The sequence below is a fragment of the Pholcus phalangioides genome, unplaced genomic scaffold (assembly GCF_987345545.1).
Source record: "Pholcus phalangioides strain wild (caught in Gottingen) unplaced genomic scaffold, Ppha-v1.0 ptg000012l_1, whole genome shotgun sequence".
NCBI classification, from domain to species: domain Eukaryota; kingdom Metazoa; phylum Arthropoda; class Arachnida; order Araneae; family Pholcidae; genus Pholcus; species Pholcus phalangioides.
In genome coordinates, this window is record NW_028301605.1 from 2,073,019 (window position 1) to 2,090,969 (window position 17,951).

Sequence of the window (17,951 nt, forward strand, 5' to 3'; positions counted from 1 at the left end):
GAAACTCAAGATGAGTGCCCACGGAAGTGGGCCAGGGAAAGCGCGCATTTTGTTGCCCCTGCGAATAATGTTGAAGAAACGACAAAGGTGTGGATTTGGTACCCCCTTCCCCACCCGGTCCATCGTCTGGGGGCAGCCAGATCGGCCTTCTGCTCTCAGTTGTGGCCCTGCCTCACACAACTCGTCTATTAAAGATCACAAACAGTATCAGGTCCATCTTAACGAACGGGCTCACCAATGAATGAAAGCCCCCACGAGAGTACGCCTACCACGTTGTTTTAATAAACACAGACAATAATATTCACGACCACTTATAGCATATGAATTAATTTTTTAATCTCGGGCGGGAGAATGGGGGTTCAAATCTCGTGTAGACAGTGCCGTCTTAACGCATGGGCCTACCTGGGGTGGGGGCTTTCAAGACAAGGGTGGGGACTTCACCAAAATGAGATCTGGTTTAAATTTTTGAGAGTAAGCATGTAAATTTTCCAGTTTTCCAGGTAGGGCCTCAGGAAAATTATTTGGCCCGTGGGGGGGGGGGGGGTAGCATGATACTCTTAAGACGTTTCTGTGTGTAGATGGCGTAATGACCAGCTACTACGAGCGAAAAAAAGCGTGTATGCGCAAGACCGCTATAATAGTCTTGTGCATACACGCGACTTGTTTTCGCTCGTAGTAGCTTCCAGTACATGGCCGGCCTAACTGTTGTGAATAACGATTTAAAATCGTGTGAGGCAGGATCTGTTCCGCATAAATTCAAGCCCGAGGCAAATATGAATTTTTGAGGGGCCCCTTGTACATAGTGTTAAGGCAGAGACGTACGTGGGGGACATGTGAGCTGCACCTAAAATACAAAAGGCAACTAACTTAGGGGCTCTGAAAATTTTTAGTCCCTTGGCACTTGCCCCGTTTGCCTATGCGAGAAACAGGCTGGTGTGAGGTGCTCTATGACCGGACAGGAGGTACCGTGAGATCATCAACACAGCCACAAAATATCAAGTGAAAAACAGTGGCGTCTTAACAGGTTTCTCGATGGAACTCCAAGTTCAAACTGGAACCCCTTCTCCTTAAATTTTTGACGATTTTTATTATCAGAGTCTTAAAATCTCAAAAAATTAACTCGAGGGCAAGGTCGTCTCGCACGGGGATCATCCTACACTAGCGGAGGCCAGGGGCGTCTTAATAGCATCATGGGGCTCCTCGGACAAAGGGATTTTCTGAGGTCTTCATACCTGACTGGTAATACCTGCCTACTATACTTTACCATGGGCGCAAATGGACTTGAAGCTCTGGGGCCATGGCCGTCTTAAGAGCATCATGCCCCCCCCCGCCCTCGCTCAAAGTGGTTTTTCTGAGGTCCCTCTCACCAGGTTAGAAAAATATCCGCCTGCCAATTTATAAACTTACTCTTGAAAATTGTGATCTTATTATCAAGAGGCCACTTCTGTACTACTAAACCACATATGTACCCCGTCTATATTCTTCTGCGGAACTTCTAACGAATTGGTGAATATTGGAATGCGCGTGTATGTGTTGTGAACCCCTGTGAAGTTTATTTCTGTGTAATGATTGTTATATGTAGTGTGCTGCCCTCTGCCATCAAATTTTCGAACTATTAGTGAAGTGCAATGATTGAATAATTGTATCGTTGTAGGCCTCTTGGTTCTGTGTCGAGACATTTTAACGGAGAGATCGGCTCGCATTTGCGCCTTGAAGCTTTGAACCACAGAAAAGTAACTTCAACCGACCTCCACTGTGGTGACAGTGGGGTTCTAACCCGGGTTCTCGCAATTCGAGTCCCTCACTATGATCAATCGATCACCACAGTGGCGGACACTTCAGTACTTGAGCCCCTCCCCCCCGGGCTGAGCTGGGGGAGAGGCATGCAGAAGATGCCAATGCATATATGTACATATATACAGGGTGATTCAGAAAAAGATCGGAAAAACTTTAAGAGGTGATAGTGCACACCAATACAAACAATTGTCATAAAAAAATGCATGGGTCTAACATGAAACGCAAACGCGCTTGTGCGTTTCGAAACGGCCGCTCCGCAAACGTTAAAACGGCATTCCTGTTGAAATTTATAGGGAGAAAAAAAACACCATGCATGCAAATGTAACCTGGGGAAGAAACCGTATGAAAATCTGCGTCACAGCGAGTAGTTAGGCGCAGACTCAGTATCACTAAAGTGTGCCATTATACCGTACGTTACAACTGTTAGAACGGTTGCACGCTAGAATAACTTCACAGGGCTGGTGACGTTATATATTCAATATTCACTGTGACGCCCAAGACAAGAGCATTTATCACTGGCAATCGCTTTAAAGCAATGCAAGATTGCCGGGGAAAGGCCCATGACTGGTGACAAATATGAGCTCTTTCGACCAGCCCCTGCTCCTAGTAGGTCTATGCACCTTCTTTAGAACTTCATGAGTTCATCTTCCTGACGGCATATCCCAATTTGCTATCATGTCCCTCCAGAGGAGTGATTTGGCGTAAGAGGCTGGGTATGAGTTTATCGTAAGACTCCGCTATGTGTCGCTTCTTTGGCAGCCGCATCCACTAGCTCGTTTCTCCACTGGCCGTTGCGAGCTTTAACCCAGGAGATGCGTATTGATGGGATATGCATACTCCTGATCCCTCTTGCCATCGGGTTTTCAGAGAGTTGGATTTAGAATGGCGATCTTATTACAGTCTGCGTCATTTTTGTGGCTGCATCCAAAATTGCTGTAAATATAGGAAGCATCTCAGCGCTTGATATACTGAATTATTTTCTCTTAGTTGAGCAGTCCATTTATCTACGACCTCCGCTCCCACCGTTTTTGTACACGCAGCTTCGGTACCTGACTCCAGTTTAGAGCCATCAGTGTAGTACCAGCACCTCCTAGAGATAGAAGGCCTCCGCACGCCGCTTGTGACGTCAGTAAGTAGTCCGTTTTCCCTCCGAATATTCGGGGAAAAAAATTCCCTGCTTGTGCCAGTATAATCGTCGTGCGGAAAAGAAATGATCGGGCTCAGAATTGGCGATTTCTATGTCTCACATCCAATCACTATGCGGTATTTGTGAGCTAACCAGGAAGATTCTACACCAAAATAAGAAGAAACGAAATAGGATGCTGTTTCAAAATTTGGCAAATTTGCTAGGTAGTCTGAATGACGTTTATAGCACCCGTGCTGAGGCCTATCTCTAGGAGGTGCTGGTAGTATACGACGGTTTTCTCATCAGGTGAATGTAATCCTCTGGAGAGTATTTGAGAGAGAGATTCACCTTTTCTTTTTTCCAAACCGAGCACAACTCAAGTCTATCGCATAGGCAATTTACTACCTAGTGCCGGAATTGTAAGTGTGTGTACCCAACAGTCTGAGTGCGCATCTAGTGTTGCGTATGATTTTTCAGTGCTGCCATCTATATCTCAGAAGTGAAGTGAGTGATGTGTAGAATTTGATTCCCCTGTAGATTCTGAAGGATGTGAGGTCCAGCCAAGGGCGTAGCGAGGGTCTGGTCCCCCCCCCCCAAAAAAAGGGAAAAAGATGGCCAAATTCATTGTTCTGTCACTTTGGTCCCCCCCCAGAACGAAATTTCTGGCTACGCCCCTGGGTCTAGACTAGTTTCCTGCTCGAAGGCGTCCGGGACTGATGGACATGGCTTGTGAAGCTTTAGAAGACGACGTGACTTGCCAGGAATTCTATCTTGAGGGCATAACAACGGAAGCCCCAGGATTACCCAAAGACCATTCGTAGGTGTAATTTTGTGTACGCTTCAGAGTATATTGAAATTCATATTTAATGAAATCATTTCAGAATTAATGAGAATTCATTTAATGAAAGGAATAATTTTTGAAAATTCAAATTTAATTAAATAATTTGAGAATTCATGAAAAAACTCATATTTAATAAAATAATTTGAGAATTTATAAAAATTCAAATTTTTATAAATTTACTGGTAAATGAGCTTGTTTTCAGACTGCCTTACTCATATTATTCTGGAGTAAGCTGTGCCACTGTTAAAATAGCATCTGCTTTGCTTGGAGGCAACTTGGGTTCTTGTATTCTGGGAATTTTGACAGCTGCAAAAGAAGCTAATCTTCAGTTGCAAAAGGAGCAGAGCAGCATGGGCGGAGCACGGGAGGTGGGGGGCTTATCTTCCCCCCCCCCCCCCCAGCATCAAAGGTCGAGTCGACTGATCTAATGTATATATGCATATATGAATCGACATCATCATTGTGCTCCCCGACAATAATGACAGTGACCCCCCAGACTTCCAAGTCTATCTCTGCCTATGCAGAGCAGACATGTTCAGCTGTTAATGAAGTCGAAGCATGCATCTTTAGTTGAGAATAGAGCAAAGGCAGACATCTTCATATTCAAATGGAGTAAAAGAAGATATCTTCAGCTACAAATGAAGTGGAGCAGGTGGATAAAGGGCGTGTGTGTGTTGAGAAGTGTTGAAGTGACTTATTGTGTATGTGCGTTGGATCATCCTGCATTTTTTATATAAGGAACAGAAAAATTACTCCCATATTATCTGGCTCTTGGGAGGGGTGATCTCTCCCCTCCTCTAGCTCCGTATACACCTCTGTGTCAAAGAATGCTGTACATAAAAAGCTCTGAAAAATTGTATTTGCTCAGGGCCTGAACTTACGAGGAACCGGCTCCGTGAATACGTACATTGATTTTCATTATTCACATATTTATCAATAATCTCGAATCATAAAAATCAAACAAAATAGATTCGACAGAACACTTTATTATTATATATGAGATAAAGGAGAAGAAAGACACGAACATATATAAGTTAATGAACCAGAGAAGCATGTTCGTACAATACAATACACATCTACAGATGGAGATAAATCCTCTTTACACATAATGTCTCGGTTTAGATCTTACACAACATATTCTCATACAGATGAAAGTCCTTATCATCGAAATACATTTTTAAAGCAATATTGACACGATCAAATGAATGCACCATCTTAAGTAAAAGAGAAATAATGTGTTCATGCGATTCATAATATTATTATTAGAGTATTAATACTTACATTTATCAAAATGCATTGTGAAATGTACCGTAAAAAATAAATACATTTATATATATTGTACATAATGTATATAATTTAATAAATTCTGATTAACTATAAGCTCTTTTTTTAGTCACGATAGATGTCGCAGGTACATATGGAATATTTAGACTTTTTTGAGCAAAAAACGGTATTTACATACTTATTTACATCGATAATTGGCTGAGAAAAATTTTGAGTGTTTAACACAGTAGAAGTCCATCACAACGAAGAGAACTGCCACAGTAACAGACTTCTCCTTGAATGTTATCTCGGACAGTGCATTGGAAATCACTCGTTTCAGCGAGATACTCGTTATATCTTTTAGTCTAATTAGATTCAAGATTCGGTCCATGTCAAGTCGCTGACAATGTCATTTATCTATCATCAACGTGATGATTATGTCCTTTCAACAATAAAGCTGCGAATAAAATTGTTTGACAAATGAAATCGGGATACATCAATGATTCAACCATACCTGCATTGGGAAATGCTTAAGTTTTAAGTTAAAATTTGCGAGATAAGCAGTAGCTATCATCATTGGGCTTTCGTCTCACACATAATGTTCAATGTGTATTGATTTTTTACAAAGGAAAACTTTATTAATAGTAGAATAAGAATTTTTGTGAAAATGATGAATGACAAGGCCAAAGAGAGTTGAGCAGAATTTTTAATAGAGTGAAAATTGTAATAAAATTAAAATTCCCCATCTCATAGGCATAAACTTGTATTAAGCCCATGGACTCCAAATCCCAACTGCAATATATTTTCAACAATTCATCTCTGATGGCATTCCATAGCTGCCAACTTTGGAGAGTGAGTGAGAATTAGGGAGGTTTGCACGCGGCATCTGCCAAAATCTGCACAGAAATATATATAAAAGGGATTTTTGAAAAACAATGTACAGATTTTTCATTGATAAAAGTAAAATTTTAGGGATTTTTCCACTTAACAAAATTGTAGCATAATGCAAGCTATCATAGATTAATGCTAAGTCATCAATTATAGCCAACCCAGTAGGTTAAATCAAATCTCACCAAAAAAAAAAATCCCCCTCGGGCCCGAAATGGGACATACAGGCAAATGATTGAAGCATATACATGTCATCTCACCAATTGTTGAAAAGCCGAATTGACACTGTCTATTTGGCGAATCTTGTCTTTTCCTCCCCAAAAATAAAGTGTGTACTGTATTTTGTTGTGATTTGACGCAATGGCAACAATTTATATTATGCTGCGACTTCATTTTGGGGATTAAGAATGAAAGTAACAGTCTTTTTTTTTTGGGTTAATTCGTTAGGATTAATTTTTTTACCCTAAACATAGGGATTTTTTCGATCGAGGTCGAAATTCTAGAGATGTAAGAATTTTTTGGGAGTCCGGGAGATGGAATAGAAATTCGTGAGACTTGGCAGCTATGGTTAAAATGGCAAAATATTCAGACAACAGAAAGATGAAATTATGAGCCCCCCCCCAACTTCGATGAGCATAGAAAATGTGTAAGCTTTCCATCAAATTCGAACTAACATTAGAATCCGCTCAAAGAAGCATCATCGTTTTAAAAGTCTCCTCTAATTGGTCCCTCAGGCAAAAAAAAAATTAACATATATATGCGAAAAAACTACTAATATTCACCGAAACAAAAAAAAAAACAAAAACATGTAATATATTTACAACATGCAAAAAATGGACGGATGGTGGATGAAAATAAAAACTCTCATGGCTGCGATACTAGTACAAAACTGGTGGTTAAACAATAAAAACACAAAGATTGGTAAATCCCTGGTTTCATTCAGGAATCCTCGGCTTGTGGATGCTCTCTGAAGTAAAATCCATTGTTTACAGGTAAATCTAGCGCTTACTACAGAGAAAAGTTGGAAGTGTCAGAAAAATGCTGTTCATATCAGGTGCTTAAGATAAATGTCCCTATTCATACATCAATTATGATTATTTAATCATAGCATGCAACTAAACATAAAAAAAATTCAGCATTTACCAATCTTTGGTTTTACACACAAAGTTCTAGCGAGTGAAAAAAAAAATGTTTGGAGAATTCGTTGATTTCACAGAAATGTCAACATAAAATTTTAGTAGTGCAAACAGCAGTTTCCAGACTACGGTTAAGAATATGGGCTTATTTCCCTATGATTTTGGTACCAAATCAAGATCATTTGCTTAACAAGCCTGTTACTACAGACCATTGGTACAGCAGCCTGATGAAATACAATGTTCTCCTACTTTACAGAATGGTAAAAAAATACAGCATTTCTTGGCACTAAACACATGGAATGTGTAGCGGCGAATGGAATTTTCTGGTACTTCTCATCAAAAATATATATATAGCTCGCCATGCCCACTCTCACCTCAGATCATGAGAGAGCAGAAGCAAACCTTTATAACTAGACAAAGGCCATGATCAGAAAGTGGATGGGCAGCTAACTTCTTAGGGAATGAAGAGTTGGGCGCAAAGGCAATGATCCATCGACCCACATGTTCGGCCGTTCGAGCATAGCTTGCCACAGTGATGTTTCATCTCTCGATGAATCCATCCATTCCACGGGCACACCATGGTAGAGGCCTAAATAAATATAACACAAACATGATAGTAAATCTGATGTTAAAGAAAATACTATAACGTTTTCAATGGTTAATATATGTGGTGAAACATCAAGGAATAAATTCATCCCTCACAAATCAGTATCATCGCCATGTACCCAATCACTCAGGACCACCTTTACTAGACGTGGGGAGACCTGGTGCAAAAACAATTGTGGGGGCTAGAGGATTCTTAATAATTCTGCGGGCCACTTAGCCCCAATTTTATATATTTTATGGTAGAGAGGGTTCGGCATCCAAAAATTCATACACTATTACAAAATATACAAGAAATACTGATAAATATCCTTACAAAAAAGATGCAGACACAATTAAATGGAGAAAAAAATTAATGAAAATTTTAAATTTAAGAAAATTTAAATCGATGAAAGAAATAATTTTATAACAAATTAAAATTAGGACCTAATGATAGAAATTGCCTGAGAACTAATGAAAATTCAGAATCCATGGATTGAAAATAAGAAAAATAATTTACAGATAATTCAATCACCCATGAAAACTCAGAATAAATGAAAGAAGTAGTTTCACAATTGCAAAATTGATGAAAGTTTAGAATTTATGAAAGAATTAATTCTAGATGAAAATGCAGAATTCCAGAATTGATGAAAATGCAGAATTCCAGAATTGATGAAAATTCAGAATTACAGAATTGATGAAAATTCAGAATTACAGAATTGATGAAAATTCAGAATTGATAAAAATGCAGAATTAAAGAATTGACGAAAACTCAGAACATATGAAAGAAAAAATTCTAGATGAAAATGCAAAAAATTCCAGAATTATTTCTTTCTGGAGGAAAATGTAGAATCCTAGAACTGATGAAAATTCAGAATTCCAGAATTTGGATGGAAAATTCAGAACTTATAAAAGAAATAATTCCACAACTGATAACTCAGAATTCATTAAATTATTATCGCTGCACCTGCTGGGTCCAGTGTGATTACATCTGTCACACACCCCCTAAGGGTGGACTTGCAATAGCTATTACCTATCCTGTAGTTTTTAAAGGATCAGACATCACTTAGAGTGGCAGAACCAGTTTTTTTGTTCAAAGATGGAGGATGATTTTGCTTTCTTTTTTACAGGCACAAATCTATCTTTGCTTAAGCTCATAGGATAGTGGGTTTTTCAATTAGCACTGGACACCGGACCCCTTGATCGAGCACATAGCGAGCCACAGACAGTCTCAAGCTAAGTTTACATTATAGCAGAAATATAGAGAGCAGCTATGTCACAAAAAACATTTCTCGGAGCCCTTAGCAATCTCTTTTGAGCCCCCACATTTTAAAAACCCACTGTCGTAGGAGAATATGAAATGAATATTTTTCATTCACCTGAACCATTAATTTCTTGAAGACTATAGATTATTAACATATAAAGCGCAGTCAGTGATGATCACAAACAAAAACCAACCTGTCCCAATATTCAGCCTGATCCCGCCGATGAATTCATTGCTCGTAATGCGGTCATGGTCCCACAAAGTTAGCTCGAGGCTCCTTTCTTTGAGTTCTTCGATGCTGAGATCCTCGTAGATCATTGTGTAGTACCACTTGGGATGTTGGCTGCGTTTAACTATTGGAGTCTTCTGTTTACTGCTTTTACTTTTGTCTGGCAAAAGATAGCTGAAACAATATTAAAACATTAATATATGCCATAAATAATTGTGCATCAGTTGGCTTCAGACATTACTATCCCCCCCCCCCCCCCAATACCATGACCCAGTGTCATTACAAGCTGGTTTAGCTGTACAAATTGTGAATTCAAATTTACAAATTTGGTTTTTACCATTGGCGTAAAACAAAGATGTTCAACTTCTAGAAAAGAGTGAGGGCCACTTCATTAATTCGAAAATGTGCAGTGGGCAACTTAATTAAGTGATCTGGAACAGCAACGCAGGTTACTTGAGTGATTTGTAAATATGCCAATGGCCCTTTAAGTGATCTGTGAATGTGCAGTGGGTCGTTTATGCCATGGTCACTTAAGCGATTTAGGAATGTGCAGCGTCGATCTGTAAATATATACAGCAGCTCACTTTGTTCTGAAAATGTGCAAGGAACACTTAAATAATCTACAGCAGTGCTACGGGTCACTTAAGTTATCTAGAAATGTGCTGCTTTGTTCATTATTACAAAGTTAGGTTTGAGGTTGTGGGTCACATTAGATAACTCAGAGGGCCACATATGGCCCGCAGGTCATGAGTTGAGCTTGTATGGCATAAAATATGCCAATGTAAAAGAATCACACAATAAATGATTTCAATACCTTTTACAGAATGTATCAAATGCTCCACTATTTTTTCCCACTGCTATGTTCCTTGCTTCTTTGACAAGGACATGAAGCGCTCCTTTCAGAGATATCACAGGAGCAGGTCTGAATCTGGGCTCCAAACTCAGGTCTTTTGGAACGTACCTAAGCGCAAGGAAGAGCTCTCCTTTGTATGTTAGAGGAGCAGAGAGAGATTCTGCCTGCAAAACACCAGTTAAATATCGAATCAGTACAAACTACTAGAAAAATTTCAAGAGCAAACCTTTACTCTAATTAATAAATATTAGTCATAAGAAATCACAAAGCGTTATTATCATATTGTGTAAAAGCACTGCTATAACATATTTCCAGTTGTGCCAAATAATTAGTCAGTAGGATCTTGATAATCCAAGGTGAACAGGACCAAAACCACTTTGGATTACTTAAATTCTGAACTGATTTTTAGACCTAATTGTCTAACTTTAAGGAGTGACAGAACACATCTAAACAAGCAATTTTGTAATACAAGTACAATGCACGGTTGTAATGCTAGACGGCGCTGCCATTGAGAGAACATAAAGTGCTGGTTTTGCCATTTATTGTCATTTCTGGATTACAGAAGGCAGGCCATTTTATGATAAATTCAAACTAGAGGTTTACTTTGGAGAAAGGGCATTTAACAATGTTGTGGGTCATAATCCTTGACAGTAAAGGTCCTAGCCCATGTCTTCCCTCCACATCTTGGAGCAGTGTCCCCAGGCTGGGATATTTAGCGGGCCCCCTATAAAGTCAAACTTTCGACTAGCCTTTTTATAGTGAGTTTATAGCATGGAAAAAACAAAAAAATATAATTATCCCAGGCTTCAGCCCCACCCTTGCGGGGACCATAGGTGAACATTTTTTCTCTTTCCTGGTAGGCCAAAAAACTAAACCAATTAACATTTCTAAAAAAGGCTTAACAAAAGGGATGGCTGGCTTCATGAATTAGGAAAATTTCATGTATGGTGCTGAAGATGGGAGTGCTCTGGATGCCCAAAGACTGTGCTGGGAGTGTTTTTCGACAAGACACACATAACAGATTGAAGGCAGTAGCATTTGAGAATATTCATGACAAAAAAGAAAAGTAAATTACTCTTTCTTGAAGAGGATACCACCGAAGGGTTGGAGAATCCAGCAACCTTTGCCCCAAAGACAGCATGACTTCACCCAAGAAATCATTCCTTCCAAACAAATCACTGTTCCAGACAGAAAGCCATAAGGTCCTCGATTCCAGTTCATGCTTTTGGACAGGAAACTACAAGGAATTTTTTAAAAAAAGTGTTTCAATTAAAGTATACAATACATATTGACAAAAAAAACAACAAAAAACAATCTCATTAATCAGCGCTGAAATCATACGCAAATAAATTCAAATAGCATTAATTTATCCGCAACCATTCAGCATACCATATTCATCGTCCATTCACTATGAGAGTATTTTAAGAGTTAATTTATGGCCCATCTTTTAGGTTCAAATGCATGCAGAAACATCACATCCCGTTTTTAATTATAACTAAATGGGGCTAAGTCTTTATTCTGAAAAGAGTATACAGGACTTATTATAACCAAGATTTAAATGGGATGTAATTGTGATGTGTTCTCACAGGCTGATTAAACATCAAAATTACATCAAAACAATGTAATACTGAGAAGTGAAAATTATTCAACATAAACTTACTCGTAGAAGTTCATTAAAAACTGGGTTGAGAGTATTTTTCTTTGTTTTTGTCTTCCTCTTGCCGCTCTTCGATTTGTCTGGCATCAAATAAACTTTGACATACCTTCAACGGGTAAAAAATATATAAATTTTTTCAATTAATAATTCAGGACTGATGAATCATAAAGTGAAAATTAGGCATTGCATTATGGAAGAACCAAGGCAAAAAACTTTTTCTGTTTTGATTGTTGCTTTGGCTCTTTTTTATACAACATAAGAAGAGGAGAACATTTTTCCAAATTCTGAAACAAGAATATTGATAATTTTTTTCTTTAATTGTCCTGTTTGCACAGCAGTATTGGACCGCATTAGTTAGTCCAGTTACAGTATATGTTTTGTTTTGAAATGGTTCCCGTAAACTGCTACGTACTTAGTAAAGAATGTCTATCATTCTTGGAAGATATACTACTATCACCACACACCAACTCTGACCATATCTCTATATGCAATTTACCAATGTTAACCCGTTTGGTTAAAAATAAAGGAGCCATCTATCAGTGGTCGCCCCAAGCTTGTTAGGGAAAATATCTATATTCTTCCCTTCGATCAAACCTGGGACCTGACAGCAACCTTCATGGTGGTAGAATCTTACCACCATGCCACTTGGGTGCTTGGAAGACATACTGGAACCTGTTTTTTGAAATTGTTTTAAAAATTGTTTCCTTTATCATTTTAAGACTTCTTTCAAACTTTTGTTGATGAGCAAAATTATAGCACGACTTCACATTGTCATTGTTGTAGTGATGAATGAATGAACGCCAGGATGATGAATGAATGTCTGCCACAAGACTTATCCCTTTTTTGTGATCTCTTCCAGCTCAACTTCGTGGCAGAGTCTGGAACAAAGTGTGTGTGCCTAACAGTCTGAGTGAGTATCTAGTGTTGCGCCTGATTTTTCAGTGCTGCCATCCATCTGTATTGTGAATGAAGTGTAATGTAACAATTGAGTATTTATACCATTGTAGGCCTGTTGCTCTCTGTGGCGAGACTTTTCAATAGGGAAATCAGCTTGCATTTGCGCCTTGAAATAGGGAACCACAAAAAACAAACTTCAGCTGACCATCACTGTGTCGCTGGTGGAGTTCGAATCTAGGTCCTTGCGACGTGAGTCTGTCACTATGACCACTTGAACACCACAGTGGCTTCATTGTAGTACAAAATTTGATAATAAACAGAAGCATTTGTACTGTTCCTGTGATACATACTTGATCAAGCTCTGTGTAATTTATGTTATTCTGTTGATTTAATCAAAGCTGCTTGGTCAGTGATTGCACTCATCATTGCCAATTTTGAAGGATCAGGTATTTTAAGGGATTATGTTAAAAGGTGGGTTCCAGATCTTTTGCTCATGAATCAAGGCTACTGCTAATGATTTCACTCATCATCATCAAGGGTTTTGAATAAGTCTGAGGACAATGCTGAAAGACTGGATCTAACCCAGCTTTCTATAATGGCAGAACTGCATGCAAGTTGATGGGGACTATTTCAAAAAATACCATAAGTATGTCAGAATCCAATCATACTAGAGTAGCAAGAATTTTGGTATCCAGGCGCTCTAAGAGCTCTACTAAGAACGACAGTCCGATCATACCTCGGTCGTCTGCCAATGATTCTGCGCCTGCACGGTACACCTTCGAGGTTCCGATCGCATGGTCTAAGCGACTCCGCCAAAGCTGCCTCCGCTCCTGCGGCTTCGTCACCGAAACGGGTTCGGTTATCGCTGCCTTCCGATGGAAACGGTTGCACAAAAGTATCATTGCAGTGACTAGGCGGGATTCCGGCTTAGAGGCAGTACTCATGTGTGAGGAGGACCTTACAAGGTCTATATGGATAAATTTCATCACGCAACTAAAAGAATACAGCCCAGATATATTATTTAGTAATTGATACTATTTATTGAAGAGCTCTTACGGATCGGATCTGTTCTTTTTCATGTCAACAGCTGTCAGGTTCCTGCACTGTTTGATAAAAACTTCCATGGACTGTGATTTCTGGTTGTAGTTGAGGCCAAACAAAACATCTCCACTCACAGATACGCTACAGTAGTACCTGCCTCCTGCTGAACTGTAAACACTCACTGTACTTGCACTGTGAGCCTAGAATTATATTTCAGAAAAAAAACCCAGGTATGAACATTTACTAATACTCAAACTACTAATTTCAAAAAAGAGATTTGATGCAAACCATGCAAGAACTTGAAGGTATTTCTTAATAATTTTTTTTTCAACCACCTTATAAAAATACAGTGGGGCAGTGTTATCCAAAAAAAGTTAATTGAAAAGTAATTTCACTCCTGTCCAAAATTTTAAGTCAGAATTTTGTACAAAGTGGGGTATTTTTCCTGTGAAAAATAGATAAATAACTAATAAAAAAAAGAAAACCCAAAATTTGAGAAAGTATTCCCACTTTTCAATAAAATTTGGAGTAAAACTGAATTTTGATACATGAATGTAGTTTTCAACTACATATCATACTATTTTGATCTAACATACATTTTCTGGATTTTATGCAGAGGTGAACTCGGAAAGAAAAGTCATTTGATCTTTGGAGGGATTGGAACCCAGGCCCGCTTGCATTCTACCATCTACACCACTGGAAACATGACCTTGCCCTCCTTATTTCATGCACTGTGGAATGAGGCGCAGCAGTAAAGTCATTAGTAACCTCTTTTAACTTCAGCAAATAGCTCCTAAGTGGGACAGAGAAAGTCATTGAATGGATGAATGGCTTTTTTTTCTCAACCTTAATATATCAAGGGAACATATTTTCTGATTTTTATGTAAAGGTAACCTCAGCATAATTCCAGATAATAACTATCTTTACCATCCCACTTGAAGTTAAGAGAAGTTTTGCTGAAGTTAAGAGAGGCTACTAATGGCTATACTTCAGCGCCCCACAGTGCATGAGATAAGGAAGGCAGGGTCGTGTCTCCAATGGTGTAGGTTGTAGCATGCTTGCCCGGAATGCAAGAGGGCCTGGGTTCGAGTCCTGGAGGAGACCAGATGACTTTTCTTTATAAGTTCATCTTGGCATAAAATCTAGAAGATATTTTAGCTGGGCTCAAGTGGTAAGAATTTAATAAAGTGGTAAAGTTTTTCATAATATACACTTTCTTTCAATGACTCGATTTCGTCCATTTCTCTGATACAACAAACAGAATTATGGAAATGCATTAAAAAACCACATACCCCTAATGACAGAGCACTGTGATTACAGCTGAAATACGAATTCTTTCCATCATCGTCACCAGCAAGTGAACTTTCTCTATCGCAGTCGAAAATTGCTCCACTCGCAGAATACGACTGAAAAAAAAAAATTTATGCATTGAAAGATAATTTCATAAAGCTTTATTGGCAGTAAACAGCATAAAACATTGATTCCCATGAAAATAAAATTTGTTTAAATTGAAGTTGCCGAAGAAAAAACAAAAACATCAATATATAACATTCAATATATTTTCCCTGCATGTAATTTTCAATCAGACACATTTTTAGTAATGTTTGAGAGGGCATAGGAGTCTGTGCCTTTCCCCCCCCCCCCAAGATATAAAAGTTTAAATATTTTGTAAAAAAAATTAAAATATCGAAAGAAAATCCTTTATACGATAATTCAAAGCTTCTAATATATATTAATTGAGCTAATTTAATATGCTTAATAAATTTAAAACATATTTTGTAGGTGAGTAACACAAAATTTGCAAGGAAGAGATTCTTTTTGAACCAGTTGTGCTCGATATAAATTTTGATCCTGTGTACATCCCCGTGTAGTGTCAGATACAGGTTCAGTATGTTACTGCATCATTTTCAGGCACCTGTACAATTTGTTCCGCTGTCATAACAGCCATGCTTTTTCTCCTAACCCTAGTACAGGGTGTTTCACGAAGAACCCCCTAACTTTGAAAATAAATAACTCGGAAATGGTGATAGATAGAAGCATGAAACCAGTGGTATTTTTATTAAAAAAACCGTAAGAATCTGATACAGAAACCTCAAAATTTTTGTTACAAATTGAGCCGATAAATGGCGCCACAGGGGACATTACCATAAGTAGGCTGTACACAGGGGGTAATGCAAGCAGACCTCATTGCATTCACATCAAAAACGATTCAAAATGTGCATCTTTCACACAACAAACATGTCGCAAATGAAGAATGAAATTGTCAGTGACTCTTTATAGTGTGTCACCGGAAATCGACACACAAGCTTGACAAATAGCCTCCTCCAGCTTGTCGAGTGTTAAAGGATTGTTGCGGTAAACAATGACGTTCAGTGTGCCCCACAGAAAGTAGTCGCAGGGTGTGAGGTCGGGTGAATACGGAGGCCAGTCCATGCCTTTTCCCTTAACTGTGGAATAGTTCAACGCAATAACTTCATCATAGAAGTTTTCGTCCAGAAAGTCAAAAACGGCTTGTGTACAGTGTGGGTGAGCCCCATCTTGCATGAACCCCGCCGTGCATGGTTGATCGTCCAACACTTGTTGAGTGGCGACAAATTGTTTCAAAAGCACAATCGTCACCGTTTCTCACAAGAAAAGGGCCCAATAATGCCTTTGCGGGAGATTGCAGAGCAAGAGCTGCAAGTTTTGGGCAATGGAGTGGTCGTGCGTGAGGCAAATGTGGATTTTCGGTACCCCAAAATCGCCAATTATGTCTGTTAACGACACCATCCAGATGAAAATGCACCTCGTCGTTCGAGCGACATCAAAACCAGAACCATCAATCATGTTGAGCATCTCGTTAGCGAAATCCTCTCATTGTCGTTCACTTCAAGCTGGTATGGCGTGCTGTAATTGAATCTTGTATGGAAACATGTGTAATGTTTTCCGCACGTACTGGATGGTGTGATTTCGGATTCAGCTGCAAGTCTGCGGACAGATTTATTCGGATGACACTCAATAACTGCAGCAAGTACCGTTGCATTTTCAGGTGTAACGACGGAATGAGTGGGACCCACATTTTCGACTAACGCATCGGCCACGTTGCCTGTCTGTTGAAATTTTTTGAATAGCTCACAAATTGTTTTCCCATCTGGGCAGGGCTACAACTAGGGGGGTGCAGGCAGGTCTGGTGCCCCGAGCAATGTACTAGAGGGGGCGCAAATTTCACTCTTTAATCTCTCCTTAAACATTATGACCGGACGCCAAAATGCATGATTGCCCCGGCTGACAAGCATCTAGTTGCAGCCCTGCATCTGGGCCTTTTGCGACTTGAAATCACGTGTGAAAACTTCTCCTTGTGGCAGTAGGGCTGTGATTTAATCGATGGTACTCCAACACAATAAAAACACGTTCTTCCATAGAATACATCATTTCCGGAATTTATTTCACTATACGCTAATAGCGGTCACGTTTCAACGCGAAATCTTCACTCTCGGCGTCTGAGCCCTTTTTATAGGAATCTGCAATGCCGCCAGTGGCACCATCTATTGCCGCACAATTTGTAACTAAAATTTTGTGGTTTCTGCATCAGATTCTTACAGTTTTTTTAATAAACCATACCACTGGTTTCATGCTTCTATCTATCACCGTTTCCGAGTTGTTTATTTTCAAAGTTAGGGATCCTTCATGAAACACACTGTATAAAGTATGACAATTAACATAACAGAAACCAGAGAGCTGAACCTTGTGCTTAAATGACTTTCATCTGTAACCCATTCTGCTTCTCGCACAACTGCTGTCGGAGGTTAGGCCTCAGACTGATTGTGATTGGTTACATGATAGATGATTGCAGCCTATCAGTAACATTGTTTGTATTAAATATGTCTGAAATGTTAATATAAATACATTGTTTCGATAGCAGCAGGCCCAGGAATTCCTCACCTGGTGATGATATGCTGTTGTTGATACACTGATCATCATGCTATGGGCCTTGTTGATGTATTTCGGGGAAACCTGCCTAGTTTCTCTGGTATTGTTTTGTTTCATGTTGAAAGTGCAAAATATTGATATTTGATAATTCATTAATGTGTATGACTATGCAAATTAGATGTGAGTGACATAGTTTTTCCCATCTCTTGACAGAAGATGTGTGCAGTCTGGTTGGGTTGAAATCAAACCCATTCTTGTTGTGTATAAATACTGATCGTAAGAGGAGCATGATCACATTTCTTCACTTTAAGCTGTTCAGTACTGACATCATGCCACTGTGGTGGTCGAGTGGCCATACATAAGGACTCTTGTCGCAAGGTCCCGGGTTCGAACCCAACCATCACCACAGTGGTAGTCGGCTGAAGCTGGTTTTCTGTGGTTCCCAGCTTAAAGGTGCAAATGCGAGTT

General features: G+C 39.2%; 1 protein-coding gene across 2 annotated transcripts in view; it reads right to left on the reverse strand.

The window, feature by feature from the left end:
• Window positions 1-4,730: 4,730 nt before the first annotated feature.
• LOC149079131 (uncharacterized) overlaps window positions 4,731-17,951 on the reverse strand; it is a 115,778-nt gene continuing 102,557 nt past the window's right edge. For both annotated transcript variants that reach the window (XM_089240011.1, XM_089240012.1), the window contains 7 exons: window positions 14,867-14,980; window positions 13,590-13,774; window positions 11,640-11,742; window positions 11,055-11,216; window positions 9,941-10,143; window positions 9,092-9,300; window positions 4,731-7,640 (listed from right to left, as the gene is read on the reverse strand). In XM_089240011.1, coding sequence (XP_089096137.1) covers window positions 7,498-7,640; window positions 9,092-9,300; window positions 9,941-10,143; window positions 11,055-11,216; window positions 11,640-11,742; window positions 13,590-13,774; window positions 14,867-14,980 — 1,119 coding nt within the window. In that variant the 3' untranslated portion in view covers window positions 4,731-7,497. The remainder of the gene's footprint in view (window positions 7,641-9,091; window positions 9,301-9,940; window positions 10,144-11,054; window positions 11,217-11,639; window positions 11,743-13,589; window positions 13,775-14,866; window positions 14,981-17,951) is intronic.